This window comes from Parasteatoda tepidariorum, unplaced genomic scaffold, assembly GCF_043381705.1.
Source record: "Parasteatoda tepidariorum isolate YZ-2023 unplaced genomic scaffold, CAS_Ptep_4.0 HiC_scaffold_90, whole genome shotgun sequence".
NCBI lineage: Eukaryota > Metazoa > Arthropoda > Arachnida > Araneae > Theridiidae > Parasteatoda > Parasteatoda tepidariorum.
In genome coordinates this window covers 1-20,890 of record NW_027261951.1, presented here as the reverse complement: position 1 = coordinate 20,890, position 20,890 = coordinate 1, and the positions used below count along the sequence as shown (strand labels likewise).

General features: G+C 28.0%; 1 protein-coding gene across 8 annotated transcripts; it reads left to right on the top strand.

The window, feature by feature from the left end:
* The first annotated feature begins 2,928 nt into the window (after nucleotides 1–2,928).
* LOC122272712 (transcription-associated protein 1) lies at nucleotides 2,929–19,253 on the top strand. Of its 8 annotated transcripts, none has more exons than XR_006227232.2 (8): nucleotides 3,018–3,156; nucleotides 4,519–4,683; nucleotides 5,228–5,277; nucleotides 6,084–6,194; nucleotides 9,819–9,892; nucleotides 11,652–11,751; nucleotides 12,412–12,550; nucleotides 14,743–19,253. XR_006227232.2 is itself a non-coding variant. In XM_071177007.1 (6 exons), the coding sequence occupies exons 2-5, from the start codon at nucleotides 4,578–4,580 to the stop codon at nucleotides 9,849–9,851; spliced, it is 300 nt and encodes a 99-aa protein (XP_071033108.1). In that variant the 5' UTR covers nucleotides 3,018–3,156; nucleotides 4,519–4,577; the 3' UTR covers nucleotides 9,852–9,892; nucleotides 10,072–10,194. The 8 variants fall into 8 exon arrangements, 2 of the variants coding, with proteins under 2 accessions (XP_071033108.1, XP_042912591.1); XR_011636023.1 differs by having other exon boundaries at nucleotides 3,036–3,116; XR_011636024.1 differs by lacking the exon at nucleotides 3,018–3,156 and adding an exon at nucleotides 3,328–3,522.
* The last annotated feature ends 1,637 nt before the right edge of the window (nucleotides 19,254–20,890 follow it).

The window sequence follows — 20,890 nt, the reverse complement described above, 5'->3', positions numbered from 1 at the left end:
TATTAAAAAACATAATGTAAAATAAATAAAAAAATTGAAAGTCGACCCTTGCAGGGAGTCGAACCCGGGACCTCCGTGCCTTCAAATCTGAATTTCACACAGAGCTACCAACTGAACCATGCTTCACATGACAGGCCCGCGAATATACAGTTTAAAACACCTCCTCCCGGTTAGTCAACAAAACATATTTTGGGCCATTTTCGGCACACTAATGGGTCTATAAATATGTTCTCGGGTACAGTTGTTCGTCACATTAAACTCTAATGTCTGCCCCACTTTGAAATTTATAGGTTAATATTATAGGGAGTTACGGGGTGTGATGTGTGCGTGCCTCCTGAAACGACTTTTGTCCCTTTTTCAGTCATTATTCGCTATTTAACAAAAAAATAATAATTTTTTTTCATATACAGAACACTTTATTCATTAAAAAATATTGAAGAAGATGCTAAGCTAAATATACGCAAAGCAGGGATATAATATTATCCCATATATAGCATATAATATAGCAGGGATATAATATCTCCCTATAATATTATCCCTTAAATTTCAAACTGGGGCAGACATTAGAGCTTAATGTGACGAACAACTGTACCCGAGGACATTTTTATAGACCCATTAGTGGGGCGAAAATGGGCCAAAATATGTTTTGTTGACTAACCGGGAGGAGGTGTTTTAAGCTGTATATTCGCGGGCCTGGCATGTGAAGCATGGGTCAGTTGGTAGCTCTGTGGGAAAGTTAGATTTGAAGGCATGGAGGTCCCGGGTTCGACTCCCTGCAAGGGTCGATTTTGAATTTTTTTTATTTATTTTATATTATGTTTTTTAATTCACTTTTCGTTAATTTAACTTGAATGAAGTGTTCTGTATAAAGAAATAACTATTTTTCCTTCATGAAATAGCGAATAATAGCTAATAAGCAGATAAATTTTGATTATTTTTTATTTATTTATTTATTTTATTTAATGTAATTTTTTTATCTTCTTTCTCAATATTTTTAAGTGAATAAAGTGTTTTATAAATGAAAAAAATTATTTTTCTTTGTTAAAGAGCGAATAATGGCTGAAAAAGGGACAAAAGTCGTATCAGGAGGCACGCACACATCGCACCCCGTTACTCCCTATAATATTACCCTATAAATTTCAAACTCGGCCTGAAATTAGAGTCTAATGTAACAAACAATTTTACCAAAGGAATTTTTTATAGACACATTAGTGGGCCGAAAATGGTCCAAAATATGTTTTGTTGACTAACCGTTAGGAGGTGTTTTAAGCTGTATATTCGCGGTATATTCGCGGGCCTGGCATGTGAAGCATGGGTCAGTTGGCAGCTCTGTGGGAAAATTAGATTTGAAGGCACGGAGGTCCCGGGTTCGACACCCTGCAAGGGACAACTTTGAATTTTTTTAATTTATTTTATAGAATGTTTTTTTAATATACTTTTCGACAATTTAGCGTGAATGAAGTGTTCTGTATATAGTAATAACTATTTTTCCTTTATGAAATAGCGAATAATAGCTAATCAACAGATAAATTCTGATTATTTTTTATTTATTTATTTATTTATTTATTTATTTATTTCATTTAATATTATTTTTTTAACTTCTTTTTCAATATTTTTAAGTGAATAAAGTGTTTTATATATGAAAAGAATTATTTTTCTTTGTTAAAGAGCGAATAATGGCAGAAAAAAGGCAAAAGTCGTATCAGGAGGCACTCACACATCACACCCCGTTACTCCCTATAATATTAACCTATAAATTTCAAACTGGGCCTGAAATTAGAGTTTAATGTAACAAACAATTGTACCAAAGGAACTTGTTATAAACTAATTAGTGGGACCTCAATGGGCCAAAATAAGTCTTGTTGTCTAACCGAGAAGAGGATATTTAAGTTAAATATTCGCGGGGCTGATATGTGAAATGTGGCGCAGTTGGTGGCGCTGTGGGCAAGGTTGACATGTAGTTCTGGGTTCGAAACCCTGCAAGGGTCGACTTTAAATTTTTTTTACTTATTTTATATTATGTTTTTTAAAAGAAGAAATTCGAAGTCTATATTGTGTATAAAAATATGGTCATATATCTCCCTGTAATATTAGCCTTTAATATTCAAATAGGACCACGTATTATATTACCGGGTTATGGAGTACCCTCCCTGAGGAAATAATTATAGACCTCATAGGGGATACTCAATGTGGCCCTGTAGTTTACTATGTATGTATATCTAAAATAGTCTTCTGTAAAGCTTTAAAATTTGGAAATTCGTCTTCTAAAGAGCTTTAAAAATTCGAAGTCATTTTTCAATATTAACTAACGCATGGCCCGATATCAGACCTTAATATTGACCCATAATATTTTAATTGGTCCATGTATTATATTACCGGGTAATAGTGTACTCTACCAGAGGAAATAATCATAGACCTCATAGGGGATACACAATGTGGCCCTTTAGTTTACTATGTACGCATATCTAAAATAGTCCGCTCAATCGCTTTAAAATGAGGAAATTCGTCTTCTAAAAACCTTTATGACGAGGCGATTCGAAGTCAATTTTCAATATTAACGCAAGGCCCGATATCAGACCTTAATATTGACCCATAATATTTTAATTGGACCACGTATTATGTTACCGGGTATTAAATAGTCTGATGATCGAATGATGGGGCAAAAAAAAAATTTTTTTTTCCCTTTAAATTAAAAAATTTTTTATTTATAAATAATTTATTAATACTCAAGTTGCTTGAAAGATGATATGTTCCCTACTAATGACAACGAAGTTTTTTGTTTTATCAAGGCTTAACTCGATCTGCCGTCTCACGCTGGCGCTGCGGCAAGCGTCTGCGGCAGATCGTGTTAAGCCTTGGTTTTATTCAGTCATTTATTTATATTTATTATGTCCGACATTGTAAAAAAGAAAAAAAATGCATTTTTGGCCTTGAGTGACAATGGCTTTTTTCAATTTGAATACTTCCATTTGAACGGGTTAGCAACATGTACAGAAATAGGCAACCGGATCCTTTACATAATTATGAAATCAGTTCGTAAACAAACAAAAGTCTGTGATGAACATTTCACCAAGCATACTCTTAATTATTTAATGAAAATAGTTTGAAATATTCCAGTATGTGCATCAGCATTAGATAATGTCAATTAAGAATGGTGTGTGAATGGTTTTTTATTTCTCATAGTAATAAGCGCAATAACGTGTTCTTAATCTTTCAACATAGGAATTATTTATATAAAAGCTAAGCAATTTTGCATTGCACATTTAAATGCTACTAATATATTTTAAAGAAAATTTTGTGTAACATTTTTTTATATTTGGGCCGTGGAAATTTGTCAAACCTAGTGCCGGTATAAATGTAGTTGCTTTATCTTTATAATTATACAAGTTCAATGAGTCTAAATTGCTGTAAAGACCGTTTTTCTATAATCTTTTTAATTCCTTTTTTTCTCCCTTTTTAAAATTGGTTAACCGTAGTTTTTGCAACCCTATTAAACTTTTATTACCTTAATCACTTATTGCAGTAAGTTTATTTTACCTTGTTATATCAAGTACCTCATTATGGAAAGATTTCTGTATCATGATCTATAGCTGAATAAATGCCTAGTTTTGGCAGCTTTCATGCAGTGGTCCTTGAGAAACTAAAAAAAATAACGTAAAAGGGAGCCTACTGAAAGGATATTACTCATAGCCATCCTCAGACAAATTTCTACTTGTTTGATTTATTTTTTTTAGTTTGCAAATTTAAAAATAAATTGTTACCTTATAGTCGGTATGACAGATCAGGATACGGAAATATTTCCCTCATTATTACTGTATAGAAACTTAACTAATAATTGTAAATAAAATTCTGCTTTCTTAGTTAATTTGTGTGGAAATATTACGCAATTGTTAAACCTTTTGTGAGGGTAAACTAATCAAGGGTAACCAAGTACTTTTTGCTTCACTGGGCGCAAACGAATAGTTACTAAAAATGTATGCATGTGCTTGTCTTAGTTGTTATTATGTGTTTGTGAGAATATGTACTAAAGACCTAATAAATATTGACCAGATCTGAAAGTGCGAGCATGTAAGAGGCAAAAATTAAATCCACAGTTCCTAAAGCAATATAAGTTTGCAGTTATATATTGTTTTGATTTTGGATTATAAATCTCAAAATAACTGAAACTCTACTTTTTTAAAAAGGTATCTAGTATAAAATCTAAGTAAATATGTGCAATATAATTAAACACGATAAAGCAAACTCATGTTATCTCATTCGCTTTTGTTTGGACCGGAGGATTCATTATATTGAGCTTCAACTGTATTTATATTATTTTATGGAATATAACTCAGCTAGAGACTGAAGCTTTAAGTGGCGTTAAGTGAAAACTCTAATATAACATTTCTTGTTCTTATAAAACAGAATAATCTCTGTTTTTTTAAAATTTCTAATGCATGTTTACTAATTTTGCCTATGAATAATTGCAGTCCTTACAATTTATGCAAATTCTTAAAAATATTTAAATTTTTTTTATAGAATTGTTAAAATTGGAGGTGAGTTTTATCATTGAATAGCTTTTTCTGGAGTCCTTAAGCATGGCAAGGATACCAGTAATGAGTGTATCAGCATCCATTAATGATCCTGTTGCTGTTATGAATACTTACTGCTCATATGTATCAATGTTCATAGATCCTGTTGCAAGTAAGTTTAATAATTAGTCATTGGGAATTGAAAAATCAGAATTTATTTTCTCTTGAAAATTTCTCATAGCAATTTAGTATTTGAGATTACATAGATATTATATTTTGTACTAAGGATGTAGCTACCTAATGAATAACTATATACTTATGGCTCATGTTACTTTGTTGGTAATGTTTACAATTCTCATACATTGATATTCACAAAAAATAAAATAACCAAAGTAATATACTTATAAATAAATCTTACTTATCTACTTAAATCATACTTACTTAAAGATAACTATATACCTATAAATAAATCATTGTATTTATCTGCACCTGATCAAAAATCATACTTAAATATTCTTACTTCTCATTTTTAATTTAATCAAATCCACATTTCTTTTTAAAGCAAAACCTTGATCAAATATATTTTATGCATTTATTGTAGTAACCTGTAATTATAGCTTATTTTATTTTTTATTTATTTATCTGTCATTGATTCACTTTTCCTATTGATTTTTATATTGCATAACTTTAATTTTCTCTTTTCTTTTCCTTTATAGAGGAGGAAAGTAAATTGAAAGCTTTGCCAGAATTGAGTGGAGAGCTTGAAGTAAGGTTTAAATTTAATATAGTAAAATGTTATATTCAGAATGTCATTGTATGGGGAATTCGAAATTTATTTTTTCAGTTTCAGAAATGACAGTTCATTTTTCATAATTTTGCAGATTATATATGCCATAATTAAAATCATTGTGCCGTTAAGCCCAGCATTCAAATCTATTTTGACTACCGAATTACAGGAACCTTTTCAAACCCCTCCCCATTTTCTAGATATTTAAATTTGCCTCCAATTTTTTGGTTTCATTTTTCACTTTTTTACCAATTTTTTTTCTTTTACATTAAATGCAATTGGCAGTTTAGTTGCCCATTTATTGATAAATCTATTTATTTAGAAATAAACGTTTTAGCACCAATTGTATGAAGATCATTGAATTATTTAATTGAATGGCAAATAAGAATTTAAATTCTAAGAATTAAGGAGCATTCAAGTGATATGTTTAGCTCAAAAGCTTTTTAAAAACTGTTTAAGCAAGTTGAGACATAAAAACACTGTTTATCCTCCCTCCTATATTAGTATTAATAGACTATTAATGATAAACATGTTATTAGTTTTATTACTCTAATGAAGAAAAAGAAATATTTATTTTGATACATTACAGTTTGAATTTGAAACCTAAAAACTAGAGGCACACCATTGAAATTAAGCGTGCAATGTTTATAAAAATATTTTTTTTAATAATAAATAATTAAATAAAAAAATTTGAATAGATGTTTGACTAACAATAATAAAAAGAATATTTTAATAAAATATTTGTGTTTTAATTTTGTAATAAAAGTATCCTTTTATTTTTTCAGACTATTATTAGTGATCCACAATATCCTTCATTTTTGGATCAGGCTATAAAAATTTTCATCAGAATTTTAGGAGATGAAGAACCACAGTTCATTGCTGAAAAAACCACCCATGTATGTATTTTCATGTCATGCCAATGGATCATTTTGTATATTTTAATGTATGTATTTTTATATCTATCCTGTATTATTTTTTATGAAGGTAGCCAATCTAAATTTTTTTTCTTTACTCTTTTATATTTTTTTTTTATTCATACGTTGTCAATTATTTAGTTTACATAGCTGATGAACTTAATGAACACAGTTAATAGTCATTGATATGGGTTTAAGATAACAAAATTTGAACAGTATTTAAAAAAATAATCCCATTGTTGCTAATGTCTGTAGATTATGTAGTGTGTGTATGAAATCAACCTCATTTTAATGTCTTGGCAGAATAATCAGGTTTTCTCTATTTACGCTTGATCTCAGTTTGTTTTTATATTCAAGACTGCTGTTTTTAAAAATTAGATTAAGTCAGGGTTAGTAATTGTCCTGATGATCCTGATATAAAGTATTTTATCCGTATTTGTCCTGAATTTTGTGTGTGTATTGAATATTCGATTTTCCAGGAATGAAAATGCAGATTTTTGAGAAAGTAGATTTAAAGAATTGAAAAATTTTGATCCAATATCCTTTTTCTTTCTTTTTTAAGTGCTTGTCAAAATCGCAATGTTTGGTAGCTCCAATATAGGGACTGTCTATTGATTATTTACTTGGTTTAGAGTCTTACCCAGAGGATTCATTGTTTCAACCTCTTTGGGAATTAAGTCATTCAATGGAAAGGAAAATTGATAAGCAATTTTGCAACATCAAATTTTTATGATGTCGATTTCAAGGGTGATATGCTTACTTATTATTTTCACCAAATACAATAAAAAATCTTGTAAGATTTCCCAGTTGCTCAAATATTGATTGTTTTCTTTCATGTGATTTCAGTCAACAAGCAGTTATAAAACTTTTAAATGATGAATTAGGGGATTGCTTGCTAAAATTAGTGTTCTACATAAATGTTAAGTGACATATTCATTGCATTTTTGTTTTGAGATCATTGAAACCCTACTTTAAAGAGATTAAAGAAATCTTCAACTCAATTACACATTTGAATTATATATTTGTATGAGTAAAATATTGACGAATTGATATTGTTCATTTTTTTGATGCAACAGTCCCATTAAATTTTTCCATGTTTGGATTTGGAACTATTATTTGTTGTTCTGTATTGATAAAATTATTCTGGAAACTGTTAAAACTTTTTGCTATGAACAAGTAATTTCTTGCTGTGAAATTTTATTTCGTTACTATTAAGTAGAGTAAATTCTACTTTTTAACTAACTGTTTCAAAAAATGCTTTGCTGTTCCAAATGTGTTCTAATTTTGTTCTGTTTTATTTATTTTTAAATTGCTGTCTTGATTTGTTCTTTGCCCTGCTACAAAGCTTACTTAATGTCTTCATCTTTGGCATTTTATTTAATAATAATGTGCATAACCTTTTTTTAAATTTAAATATACAGTAGAGAACTGATTATCCGGAATGATCGGGACCTTCGCGATTCCGGATAACTGATTTTTCTGGTTTTCTGAATCGCTACAAAATGCCGTTTTATTAATGTTTATAAAACGAAACTAAGAAATTATTTTGAAATAGTTTTAGAAATAATAAAAAATGATAAATAATTATACACTTAAGTTTAAATAAGGAAAGAAATTATGAAATAAAAATTATATACAGGCTGATATATGTTACTAATGTTATTATTAACATTAATAACACATATAAGCTATTTGTGCTTATGTGAGATTCGTCTACAAAAAGCTTTTGATCCGTCCTCTAAATTAGTTCTTTCGTCAACTCGATGCGCCGTAAGCTCTAAATAACAAAATAGGCTCAAAATCTTGTAGGGACAAAAAATTTTTTTTAAAGGAAGAAAATTAATATCCGGTTCCGAATTTCATTTCGGTTATCTGGTTTACCGGTTTTCTGATTTCCGGATAAGAGGTTCTGCACTGTATTTGCAGTTTTTTGTCTGTTCAATTTATTAAATGTTTTTAAATTTACTAGCAAATAGGATATTTAATATTTTCATCATATAATTTCAAAATTAAATTTGAGAACTCTACTTTTTGTTACATAATATTTTAACCATGAAAATCTGTCTGTTGTCTAATATTTTATTGACAATTTTTTTAAAAGGTAACTAATTGAACCTAATTAGAATTTTAATATTATGATATATTGTCACGAAACATACATATTTCACAGTGTATTACAATATTTTTAAAATTTCACTATTGTCTTTGGTGAAGTTTTTGTTAACCAAACAAAATATAAAATTCAGCTTAATATTATAATCTATAATTATCAATCTCAATAATACTCCTAAAATTATCACATTCTATATTTATCATTTTCAATAAAGAGTGCAATTTTTTGATGTTCAAGAACTGTAATTGATAATTGGGTTTTTGATATTTATCATTATTGAAAATTATATACTCAATATGTATTCAAATTTACTCAATATAAATCAAATATTGTTGTCACAATGGTTAAGAATGAATGTTTTGTTGCTCAACCCTAGTAACTAATATGATTCTTGTTGTGGTTTTGAAAATATTTGTTTAAAATTATTGTTTAATTATATATTTTAATTTGCTTTTTTATTACGATTTCCTTAAAAATTATTTCCACTGAACTGTATTATTTTTTTCGGCAACTTCGTTAGACAATTTTAGAAATAATTTACAGGCTTCCTACAAATCATCATTTGCTACCTCATAACAAACCAATCTTGTCCTTAATGTTTAAATCATTGGAAGGAAGAAACAACTATCTTCTTAATAAGTGACTCAATTATATATATAATATATATTATTTAAAAAAAAAACCTAATAATTAATAAGTTGTGTATAAATCAACCAGCAGGTATGTATATTTCCAAATAGTAACAATTATTGATCAATTAAATTTCCCTAACATTATAGGCAGAACAAGAACTTACAGTATGTTTTTGTTCTGCATGCATTGTTATTTGTTGAGTATAATTGAAATACATAAAAATCAAGAGCATGGATCTAGAAAAGTTTAAACTTCTAGGAATTCATTTTTATTAGCCATACTGTGTGATTAAAAAAAGTGCTAAATTTTACTGAAATATTGGGTGCAAGCTGAAATACTGGTACAAAAATTGTGCAAAGTAAAGTTTATTTGGTCAAAATTTTGAATAGCTGAAAATATTTTTTGAAAACTAAACATTTTCTTCTCTAGCATTATTAATTTACTTCTCTACATTTATAATAATAAATAGAAGATTAAGAGTTTGTTTTCCCTTCAAATTGTGGGAAAAGAGTGGTGCTTTTTGTTACAGAATTTAAAGTGAAAATAAAATTTGACTTACTGTGCTTCATCTCAAAACCGAATTTTTTATTTTAAATACTTGATAAAATTTTTTTTAATTTTTTCAGAAATTACCTTACTACAAAAGATTGATGTTTACACCTGAACAGATTAGCTAATAAAATGTTGCTATTTATAATTTTGCTGCTTTTATAAGAACTTGAAGAGAAATTTTGCAGATTCCTTTCTCAACATATATTTCCTCTATATGATTAATGTTAGAATTTTGTGACTTCTCCTATACTGATATTATTGCTGTTTTATTGTTATTCAAGTATTCATATCAAATATTCTTATTTCAGTTGCAAAATGAGGAAAACATTAGTAGTTTTTAGAATAATCATAGAATTTCATAAGGCCACCATGCAGTGTGGAGGTAAGAATGTATTATTTATGTAATTTATCATTTTCGATGAATTTGCTTTTGTATTAATATATTTCACAGTACAAATTCATTGTATTAATATATTTATGTGTACAGATTCATTGAAAACTATTTTATTATTCAACTTTTGTAAATTTTTGCATTATATTGAGTGGAAGATTTTTCTTTAGGTTTATTAACTTGCATTTGCATGGGGTGAAGAATATTGACTTGAGCGGATATCATTTGATAGCATACATAATAATACTAGTTATTTATCATTTTACATTACTCTGGCTACTATATTTTTTATTAATGCATCTTAAACTAAATTTTTTTTTTAGATTTTTCACTTGTTTGATTAATTAGTTATTTTGCACTTAAAAGTTCAAATGTCGGCTTCCATTACATTGATAAATGCTTCTATGAATAATTCTTAATAAAATGAGGGAATAAGAGGAGGAAAGAGAGGAAGATAATTCTGCAATGATTCAATTTATAAATAAACAGAGGATATAGAAACGCTGCAGAGGACTAGTTTTGCAATGAATCATTTTGTGAATAAAGTTTATTGGCCTATAATTTGCAATATAAATGTTAATAATCACAAGGAGTGAATTCATTTTAAATTCTCTGTACAGAAATTTATTGGCAAATTGTTCCTAAAACTTTTTTGTTTTAATTTCTCAAGATTTTTTATAGACATTGTTTAAAAGAATTCCATATTTTTTTGCTTTTACTGAATGAAAAACTCTGAGGAATATCAATGAGTATTGTTTTTCCACTCCAAATTGCTCTGATCCTTAAATATATATATATTTTTTTTGAATTATAACAAGTCTTAATCATAAATTTATTTTTTAAATATTTTTTTTTTTAATAACGGCAGGCACTAGAACTTTCGTTCTTCACCTCGAAAGATGCCGGAAGTGTTGCTCATTTAGTGTTGCCCATTGGGCACCTGTGAGTCACGGAGGCGAGCAACACTACCCACGCCACACTGCCACAAACCCGTTCATAGGGCGGGCCACATTCACACATCACACACAACAGAGGGCAACACAGAGAGATAGTTTTTTCAAAATATCTTAAAACAATGTTATATATTCAACTCAAAAAATAGTCTAAGGAATATTGACGATATCTTGTATAATGGCTTTTATTACTTTGTTACAGTTATTAAAAATAAAACTTACTTAATTGAAACAAATATTTTACTTTGGAGTACAATGTAACCTATTACGTTGATCAGCCTACTAGGTATACCAAGACTATAATTACCACCACTCTTGCATCACCTCTTAAAATACTGACCACTTCTCAAACTAGGCCATCAAATTGGTACATTACAAATTGTCAACTTGCATGATTTTTGCTGCAAAATCTATTTTATTGATTTTGATTGTTGTTTTATCCTTGACTGACTTGTCATTTTAATTTCATTTTTATAATGTTCACAGTGAAAATATTGCAGAAAATATTGAGAGAAACTTTTTAAATTAACTACTTGCATGCAGGGTATACCTTAATGTCTTTCTTTTTTACTTATTTTACGTTTTATACCAAATGATCAAGTCAGAGTGGTTTTATACAGTAAAACTCTTCAGTTTTGTTTTTTGCTTATTCAATTGAATTCTGTGAAAGAATTTTATGTTCAATGACTCTGTGAGACAAAGTTAAACATTAAATTTTATACATTTAATTTGTTCTTTGGGAAGAATGCAGACAAAATGCAGAATGTATACAGAAATTTTGTTTTGTTTTATTTTAGGAGCAATCCATCTTTCAACAAAGATGTTGAACATGTTGACTTTATGCATGCATAGATAAAAACATTATCTTTTCTGGCTTACCTAGTTAGAATATATGAAGTGAGTAGGTCAATGACTAATATATTAAGAATCATTCTCTACTTTTTTTTAATAAATATTTTTTATAAAGTCAAGCTAATGAAAATAAAAATGGAGTATATTTATATTTGAAGCCAGGTAAAAGAAAGGCTTGATATGATGATATATTTGGTTAATCCCTCCACTCGTATTTCCTTGCTTACTTGTTTATTAGTTCACAATGAAGGAGGAAATTAATTTTTTTAGAACTATTTTAACTACCGGAATTTTTTCTGATTATTAAATTCTTTTTATTATGTTGTGAATTAGAATATTTAGAAAATAATTTCTGAGCATTTTATTTAATTTTTTCTACTGTGATTTAACTGTAAACTTTGGTGAATCTTTAATTTAAAATTTTGCAAAAATAAAACATAAATGTAGTAATCAATTTAGTTTTTAATCAATTTAATTTAGTTTAAAATTCAATTTTGAAATGCCTTTTTCTACATTTTGGTTTTTACAATTTGCTGCTTTTTAAAATCAAGTGTTCTAAAAATGGATGTGATTTTAATAGGCAGCATGCACTGTATTTATGTTTATCTGAGTAATATTATCCTAAATTAATTTAAATTTATTTTAATTTATATTAAGATAATAATTTAACCCAGCTGTGATTTTAATTTGATTTTTTTTTTGTAGAATGTTGTGAATGAATATTCCTCGCAGTTTGCTAAAGGAATGATAGGATTGTTGTGTCTATGTCCGCAAGAAGTGGCCCACTTGCACAAAGAATTGCTTGTAGCAGCCCGTCATATTTTAGCCACAGAGCTAAGAAATAGTAAATGTTTTTTTTATTACTTAAATGTGTCTTGTTTTTTTCCTTCATCCTGAAACATGTTTTTTTTTCTTTATTTTTAAATAAATGACTCATTTTTGTTAAAAAAATTTTTAACTTTAGATACCATTTGAAAAATATTGTTTGAAATGTTCTCTGTGTGTACTAGTTCTCCTTATTTTTTGAGAAATTCTTTAATTTTTGTGCCATTTTCAGAATCGTGCATATCTCACTAATTATATCTAAAAATTAATGACTCTAAGAAAAGGAAATTTAATAAAGATATAATAGCAGGATTTTTTTAAAAAAGAATAGCAAAATTATATTTTAATACAGTCTTTTTCACTCTTAAATAATTTATAATTTAAATACTATTATTTTAAAAATAAACTGTGTTATTATATATCTATTATTTGATAAGATAGAGTGAAATACTTTTCATAACTATGAACGGACAATTAAAAAAAGGTCAACAAAATTTACATCTTCAATGTCTCTAATATGTCTAGTGTTACCCAGTCAAATTTTATTTAAGATCATTCAAAGCATTGCTCTTGCCCTGCTTGTGTGATTTTAATATAAATGTGGCATTGTGTTCATGATAATCAAATGTGGAAATAAAAATCACTAGTTTTTCTCTCTTTATGTTTCTCTGAACTGATTTTCTTTTCTTTTTTCACTGCCATGTTTAAATGAGTGATTTCTATGGTAGTCATCAGTATCATTATTAGATTAGAAACCTAACTGGAAAATATTAAAAAAAAATTCTATTTTTATTACTATAAAAATCCCTAAAATTCCTTATGTGTAAAATATTTAGTACATTATGCAAAAATTATCATGAAATATATAATATTTCATGAAATCTACTGGATTTTTTCCTATGCTGATGGGTAAAAAACTAATTTTTTGATGATACAGTGAAACTTGTGTAAGTTGACCACTTGTGGTGCATTGTTTAAGTGGTCAACTTATAAAGGGGATGGGTCATTGTTTACTATTTCATTTCCTATATCATGTTGCTATATATTTAATTTTTTTTTCTTTTTTACTTGACTTAAAAATTTTATTCAGAAAATATGCAAATGAATATCTTAAGAAATGTGTTTAAACCTGAATGAACTTCAATTTGATACATATAATTCTAATATTTAACTAATTTTTTTGAAAAAAATTATTTTGTTAGTCATGCATGGGAAGTGCTTAATAAATATAATTTCTTAAAATATCAGAACACGAAAACATGTAATTTGAAAACTTCAACAAAATAAAATTATTTGAACACTTTAAAATTTATTTACTTCACTTAAAGATCAAAGACCATAAATAAAGGATCAAAGCATATTTCAGAGCATTCATTTATTCAAATGCTCACTATTGCAACTGGAAGAGCAACTTTTCAACTATCACACCTGTCTTCAATGAACTGAAGAAAGAAATGGTCAAAAGCTGACCCCTTACAGTTTTCCCTGATGGTCAACTCACAAAAGGGTTTAGATTAGCTTTTTACACTATTTCACCAAACAAGTGAAATTTTAACATACATTGCCAGAATGACAGAAAATTTTCTGAATTTTTTTTCCTGGTCAACTTATGAGGGTTTTAGAATAAAATCTCATAATACTCCTAGATAAAATTGACTTATTTCAGTGGTCAACATACAAGATAGACAGGTGGTCAAGTTACAAAGGTTTTTGCTTCTTTATATTATATAGGAAAAATTCTGTTCTTGATAATTGAGGTCAACTTATACAGGTGCCCAACTTACAAGGGTGGTCAACTTTGCAGGTTTCACTGTACATTCAAATCACTTATGTCACCGAAAGTAAGTACTTGAAAAATGAGAACTATACAAATTTCTTGCCATTTTATTTTTTGAAACTTACTGCCATGAAATAATAATAAAAAACAAGTTTGTTAAAGCTGGGGGTTTGTTAAAGTCTGTCGTCTGGGAGCAAAAGTATCTACAAATTTAAATTTTATGTATATTTTTTCCTTAAAACTCCTTTTTGGAAATTAAAATTAAAGCTCTTGTTTTTCTTGTTTTTTTTTCCATTTAACATTTTGTACTCAGCATTTATTTTAACATTTTGAGCTTAATAAAGTAATAAAAGTTTCAAAATTTAAAATAAATGTTGTGATTGTCCAGTTTTGTAATACATATTGCATTGTTTAATTTTATTGAATGATTTCAGAATACAAAATGTTTCGTGTGTGATGGTTGCATCTTTCGAAGGTTTTCTTTATATCTATGAACTGAACGTTGAAATGGGAGGAGATCGTATTTAAATAAAACAGCACAGGTAGAAAATATTTGCTTCTTAAAAATAATAATAATAAACATAAATTGTGTATTATTCTCTTCAGAGTTTGGAATTTTTTGGCTGGTAAAACTTCCCATAAAAACTGTGGTTGGTTAGATTTAAAAACATCAAAACTATCTCAAATTTTTTTTTGTTCGTAGTTAGACTTTTTTTATATATATATTCGTCGTTGAACAATCTACCCAATTTTGGGTTTACAACTACTGCTAATGTTCAACTCTGTAGCCTTGTAATGTTGAAATAATCCAGAAGACAATGAAACTCCTGTATCAGTACTCCCAGAGGTATGATTTGTTATCGGAACATGGCGGACTTAGTGACTCGACAGATTTAACGTGCATCAGTCACCATTTACTACACCAGGAGTCTTCGGCCGGCGCAGATCGAACCCATGAACTCTTAGTGCTTCAGTGCCCTACCAACCAGGCTATCCCAGCCTCATAGTTAGACTTTGTAAAAGTTAAGCATTACATAATTATTGAGTAGCAATAAACTGTTACTCAAAATTAACTATGCATTATTTAAATTATTATTAAATGCTGATCAAAGTGTTTAAAAATAGTTAGTTTTTTCCTTTCTCATTTAGTTAGTCTAAAAACTAGACTTTGCAAGGTAGTTTTGTGTTATACAACTAAGACAATGGCCTTTCATCAAGATGTAATTTCTGGAGTTTTCTTTTTTAAGATATATTTAAAAGAAATAACTGCTTTTATAAATGACTCAAAACTGTTATGAGATTTAAGGATAAAGTTATTAGGGGTCTGTCTAGGTTTTTTTGAGAGGTACCTATTTTGTGAAAATTTAGGCATAATTTGTGAAAATTAAAAGTTACATCAAAAAATCAACACAAAAATATGGTAAAATAAGAAATTATTTTCAAAAATTGTCACTACAAATAAAAATCATATATGACTAGTAAAATTTTTTCCATGTACAGTAGAGCGCCGATTATCCGAACTGCTCGGGACCGAATGCGGTTCGGATAATGAAAAGTTCGGATAGTTGGAAAGTTGTTTAAAATCTAGTTTAAATAATTATTATTTATGCACTTGCTTCCCTTCGCACTTTTTCTAGGCTTAGGACTAGCAGTACTATCTAAAATAGCTCTGGCGTGTTTAAAACTTTATTTTTTTTAAATTTTTAAATATTTGTTTGTATTACTTTTTCTTCAATTTGAATTATTTTTATCATATTTCTGCTTTTTTATAATTTTTTTGTCAATTACTGATTTTTACCACATTTTTCTTCATTTTCCATTGCAAAAGTATCCAGCAAAAACTTTTGTTTCAAAGAAGATGCTCTTTTTGTGCAGCCATATCCTTTATTCTTTTTAAATAAATCAACTGAACTGGATCAACATCATTTTGACATTCTAACCAATTCATTGCAAAATCTAATGAATTGCATGCTTCTACATGAGAAAGTCCACTATCTTGAACTTGATCACCTACTTCTTCCTCTTAGTCTGTGGAGTTTCGATTTTCATTCAAAATTTCAACAACAATTTCATCATCAATTAGAATTTTAAATCCTGAGTCATTTTCATTGTCTCGACACCAGTCTTCTATTTCTTCTGCTGTATAACCTGTCACCTTTTCACCCAAAAGAAACTTCATTCAGAAACTTCAGTTTTGTTTGTTTTTCTGTTAAGAATTTTATTCCAAGATTTAAGATTCTGCACTGTTATTACTAATCATTAACCATAAGTGACAACTACCCATCCCCCAATTGTAGAACTTCAGCACTTGTCTATTCATAAACACCTTCCTCGTTCCAACCATTGTAGGTTGTCAAAATGAAGCTCGCATTCTTTTAAGATAATTTTCAGTTGAAGAGGGCTAAAGGGGTATGTAGGTTAAACTGCTGAAAAATGCTGTAAATTAAATATGGTCTTCAGATGTGGTTGATATTTTTCATTCTTCTAAATTTAGAAAAATTGTCGATAAGTTAAAAAGTATTCTAAACTTTAAAAAAAAAAAGGCGAATTCGGACGTAGCTCGGATAATTGGACGTTTGGATAATAAGGGTTCGGATAATTGGCGTCTTACTGTATTAAAAAATAATTTCGCTATTGTTAAATTTTGGGCTTAAAATTGTTTCCAAATTTAAAAATCCATTGTTCACAGTTAAATTTCAACTTGCATTTAACAGTACTAGAAATAAGTTATTTTCATTAAGAGAAAATTTTCGACTAGGTCATACAGAAAAAAGTTTCACAGAGAAAAAAACGTTTCATACAAAAATGCAGATCTCTTTGAATAAATTTACAATAATGTTGAAGATAATATTCAAATGTTTAGAATAATGTTTGAATTTTGTCTTCCTTTAAAGTTTATAGAGAGAGAATCTCATTGCTTCATTTTAAAAAACTCTAGAATTTATAGTTTCTTTATGGGGATACAAAAACAAAATTTTAAGAGGTGGAGAATCTTTGAACTTACTTATTTTAAAGTATTTTGTTGAACTACCGTTTTTTCAAAAGTTGGTTTTGTGAAGGTACCGCTAAACGGTAGTAAATTTACCCTGAACAGACTACTGGTTATTCTTTGAGTTTGTGCAATTCATTTTCTATATACACATGCATTTTAAAACTTATTTAAATAATCTTAAAATTTCAGGATTTCAATTGGTTTGTTAAGCAAATATTTTAAATTAAATGTTAGTGAAAAGTATAGTTAGATATTAATTTATTTAGTTTTTAAAATTTTTTGAGTGCAATAATTGTTTTTGAGGTTTAATCTATGACAATTCTAATGCTCATTCATACTAGTTGTTAAAGATTAAATTTTTTGTTATAAAATTGAATGCAACATGTTCATTATTTTATTTTATAATATGTTTAATTGTTTAGATTAATAAGTGGTCATTATTTTAAACTTTATTTTAAACCAGTTTTACTTGTAAAACCAGTTTGTACTCGTTATGAACATTGGTTAATATGTTAAGCATAGGTATAGTTTGTCTATGATATGAACTCTGCCCACCACAAAGTCTGTGGCCCTCAGCTGCTATGGAACCAAGAATAGCGCATTTCAGGGAGGGTAGCTTCTCTTCATTATAGAGCGAAGAAAAGGATTCCCTTTCTTTCGTCGACTCGAGCCAAAACCTGTTCTAAACAGCTACCCCACTTGAAATAGTTATACTTCATTACCCCATATAGATGGCAGCACTTTTTTAAAATTTTTACTCATTTAATGTTTTTCTGTTTTATTTTTTCAGGATTTTCAAAAAAGGGTCAGCACTTGACTTATTTCTAAAGTTTTCTTAATGATTTGGCAATTTATATTTTTCTTATATGTGGGCGTCTCTTTAGTAGATGTTAGTCTGTGTACTTTTAAATCATACGCTGTGAACTTTTAAATTGGGACTGTTTGTCATTCATTTTTCTTTGCATTCACATTTCAATTTTTTTAATTGCTTTTACTTATTTGATTTTCCATTATGAGGCCTTGGGGACGCAGTCAGTTTTTGATTTCACTACTGACAACTGAAAGGCTCCTGTGTGTTGGCCGGCAATGTGTCCCCTGATGAAGTACTGTCCTGCCAGAATTGTATTTCTGACTTTATAAATTAAAATAAAACAAATTTGGATTCAGTTGCTTTTCGATTTTAATTTATTATTTTAAATATTACTTACTTATTTTGTCTTTTTCTGAATTTGTCAATTAGTTTTATTCTTTGATTAGACCTCATTACCATAGTCACATCCACAAGCCCAGACAAACGGCTAGGGGAATTCTTACTTTAGACAAACTATATAAAGCAATGTTTTTGCGGTTAATATAAGATGGTGGCTTTTAAATGTCTAAGTGTTTAATATTTTGGTGTGACGCATGATAGAGTCGCGTTATTTTATTTAATTTATGAGCTGAGGCATTCATTGATGTCTTGTGGCCAAAATGAGGCAGTGAGTGAGTCATTCATTAATGATAATTTTTTTAATAAAATTTTCTAAAAGTTTTAAATTTTTTATTTATTTTTATTTAACATATATTTTTGAAATAATTTCTAACATGGATAGACGGTTGGATAGTTGAATAAAGACCTATGTGGTTTAAACCAAACAGTTTTTTTTTAAAACTATTTTATGTAGTTAAATTTTATATTATTCATATAAATTCATTCAGTTTAATTGTAACAAAATAAAAAAAAGGATATTTTCTTCCAATTTTGAACTTAATTTCTAATGGGAATCTGTATTATTTCAAATAAACATAGAAAAAGTTTTAAACAAAAATATCTATCTAAACATTGTTGGCATTTCATCCCGGAAGAAGCATACAGGGTATCTGCTGACCTGGAAAATCATGAAAATTCATGAATTTCGGTATTGAATCAAATTTGTCATGATTTTAATTATTTTTTCAAAAAAATCATGGGAAGTCATGGATTTAGTTTGCTGAAAAATCTAATTTTTTAAATTGAATTCCTCCCCCTCTCCCAATTTCATGGTGTTCCAAATATCTAAATTTCTATCAAAATCCCCACTCACAGTCATATTTTATTAAAGTATAAAATGTTTTTATTGTGTTGATTAAAAATTATGGTTTTCTATCAAAAAATGAAACAATATCATTTCTAGAGCGAATCATCTTTTAAACTTCTGTGATTTCAAAAATTTTGTTTTTATAAATTTAAAGTTCTATCTGAAGCAAGCCAGTCAATGCCGAATTTTTTTATTCTGAAATTAGAACAGAAAAATCAGGAATATTTCTTTCCTTTGAGATGAACAAGAAAAGTATCTTTAGAATATAATTCTGCAGGAGAAAGGGAAAAAAAATTATTTTATTTTTTTCAGCTATCTTATTGCTTCAACTTTTTCTTTACTCTGTTTTTTAAATTTAAAATCTGTAAATATGAAGATGCAGAGTATAACAGTTTTGGTTATACCTATCATTTCAATTAATGTTATTACAATGCTTTTTTAAATATATGGTTGTTTTTATCAAGGAAAATAGTAACTTCAATAAGTCGTAAAAAATTCTTGGAATTAGTCATGGATTTGAAAATTTGAAATGTATCAGAAACATATTTCTTCCAGAACAGTGGAGGAAACTGAATAAAACCAAAAAAAAAAGAGGGCAAACTGGAAAAGAATTTAAGAAATTGGAATTGGATTATTTAAATTAAGCTTATATTGATTGAGTTGATATTTATTTAACCAATTTTTTAATTACAGGCTTTAAAAAATTTCACAACAAAAGATGTTGGGACTTTTGGGAAATCTTTAGTCAACAACAAAACAGTCCTTATTTTTTTTTAAATGATTGAAATTTTTAATTCTTTTCCTCTCAAGTAAAATACGTAACAAACATCTCATATTTTAACATTTATAAATCAGTTTGCATATTCAGGTTGCTCAGTTTATTAATCTTAAGATTTATTTTTTGAAACCTATTAACATTTGTTCGTTAACCCTATTTATGACTATAGTTTGGAATTTTTTAATTATTTTCATAAATAAACTGAAGTCAGTCTTGAAAGAAAATCAGTAGATAAAGTTAAATTAATATCTCTTTTCAATTTGTTTTTAATATTAAAATTTATGTATTTCCTTAAAAATGTAACAAATTTTTGCTGTTAAAGAAAAATAAAAGTTACATTTTAATGTAAACATTGGTAATTTTTGTAATTACTGTGAAATGATCAAGTAATAATGTAGCTCATTAATGAAAGAATGAGATGGAACTTCAACACTTACTTGCTTAAACAAAATTTGTACTATTAGTGTATCTAAAGCATTTTTTAATGCTGGCCCAAGTTAAATTGAGATTATTATTTTAAAAAAAAATTATGGAGGTGGGACAAAAAATAAATAATGATGAAGTGAAAAAATAAATAGAGATATGCATGAAATTAAAAAGTGAGCTGTTGCATTTATGGAGAAAATAGATTACTGAATACAATATGATTACTGATACAATAGATTACTGAATACAATACAATACAGATTACTGAATACACAATATAGATTACTGAAAGTGGTTTCCAGCCCTTGGAAAATTTGAATTTTGTTATC

Coding starts and splice junctions, on each gene's coding strand:
- LOC122272712 (XM_071177007.1), top strand. CDS start 4,578: ATGGCAAGGATACCAGTAATGAGTGTATCAGCATCCATTAATGATCCT. Junction 5,278..6,083: donor AATTGAGTGGAGAGCTTGAA/GTAAGGTTTAAA, acceptor TTATTTTTTCAG/ACTATTATTAGTGATCCACA. Junction 6,195..9,818: donor TTGCTGAAAAAACCACCCAT/GTATGTATTTTC, acceptor TTCTTATTTCAG/TTGCAAAATGAGGAAAACAT.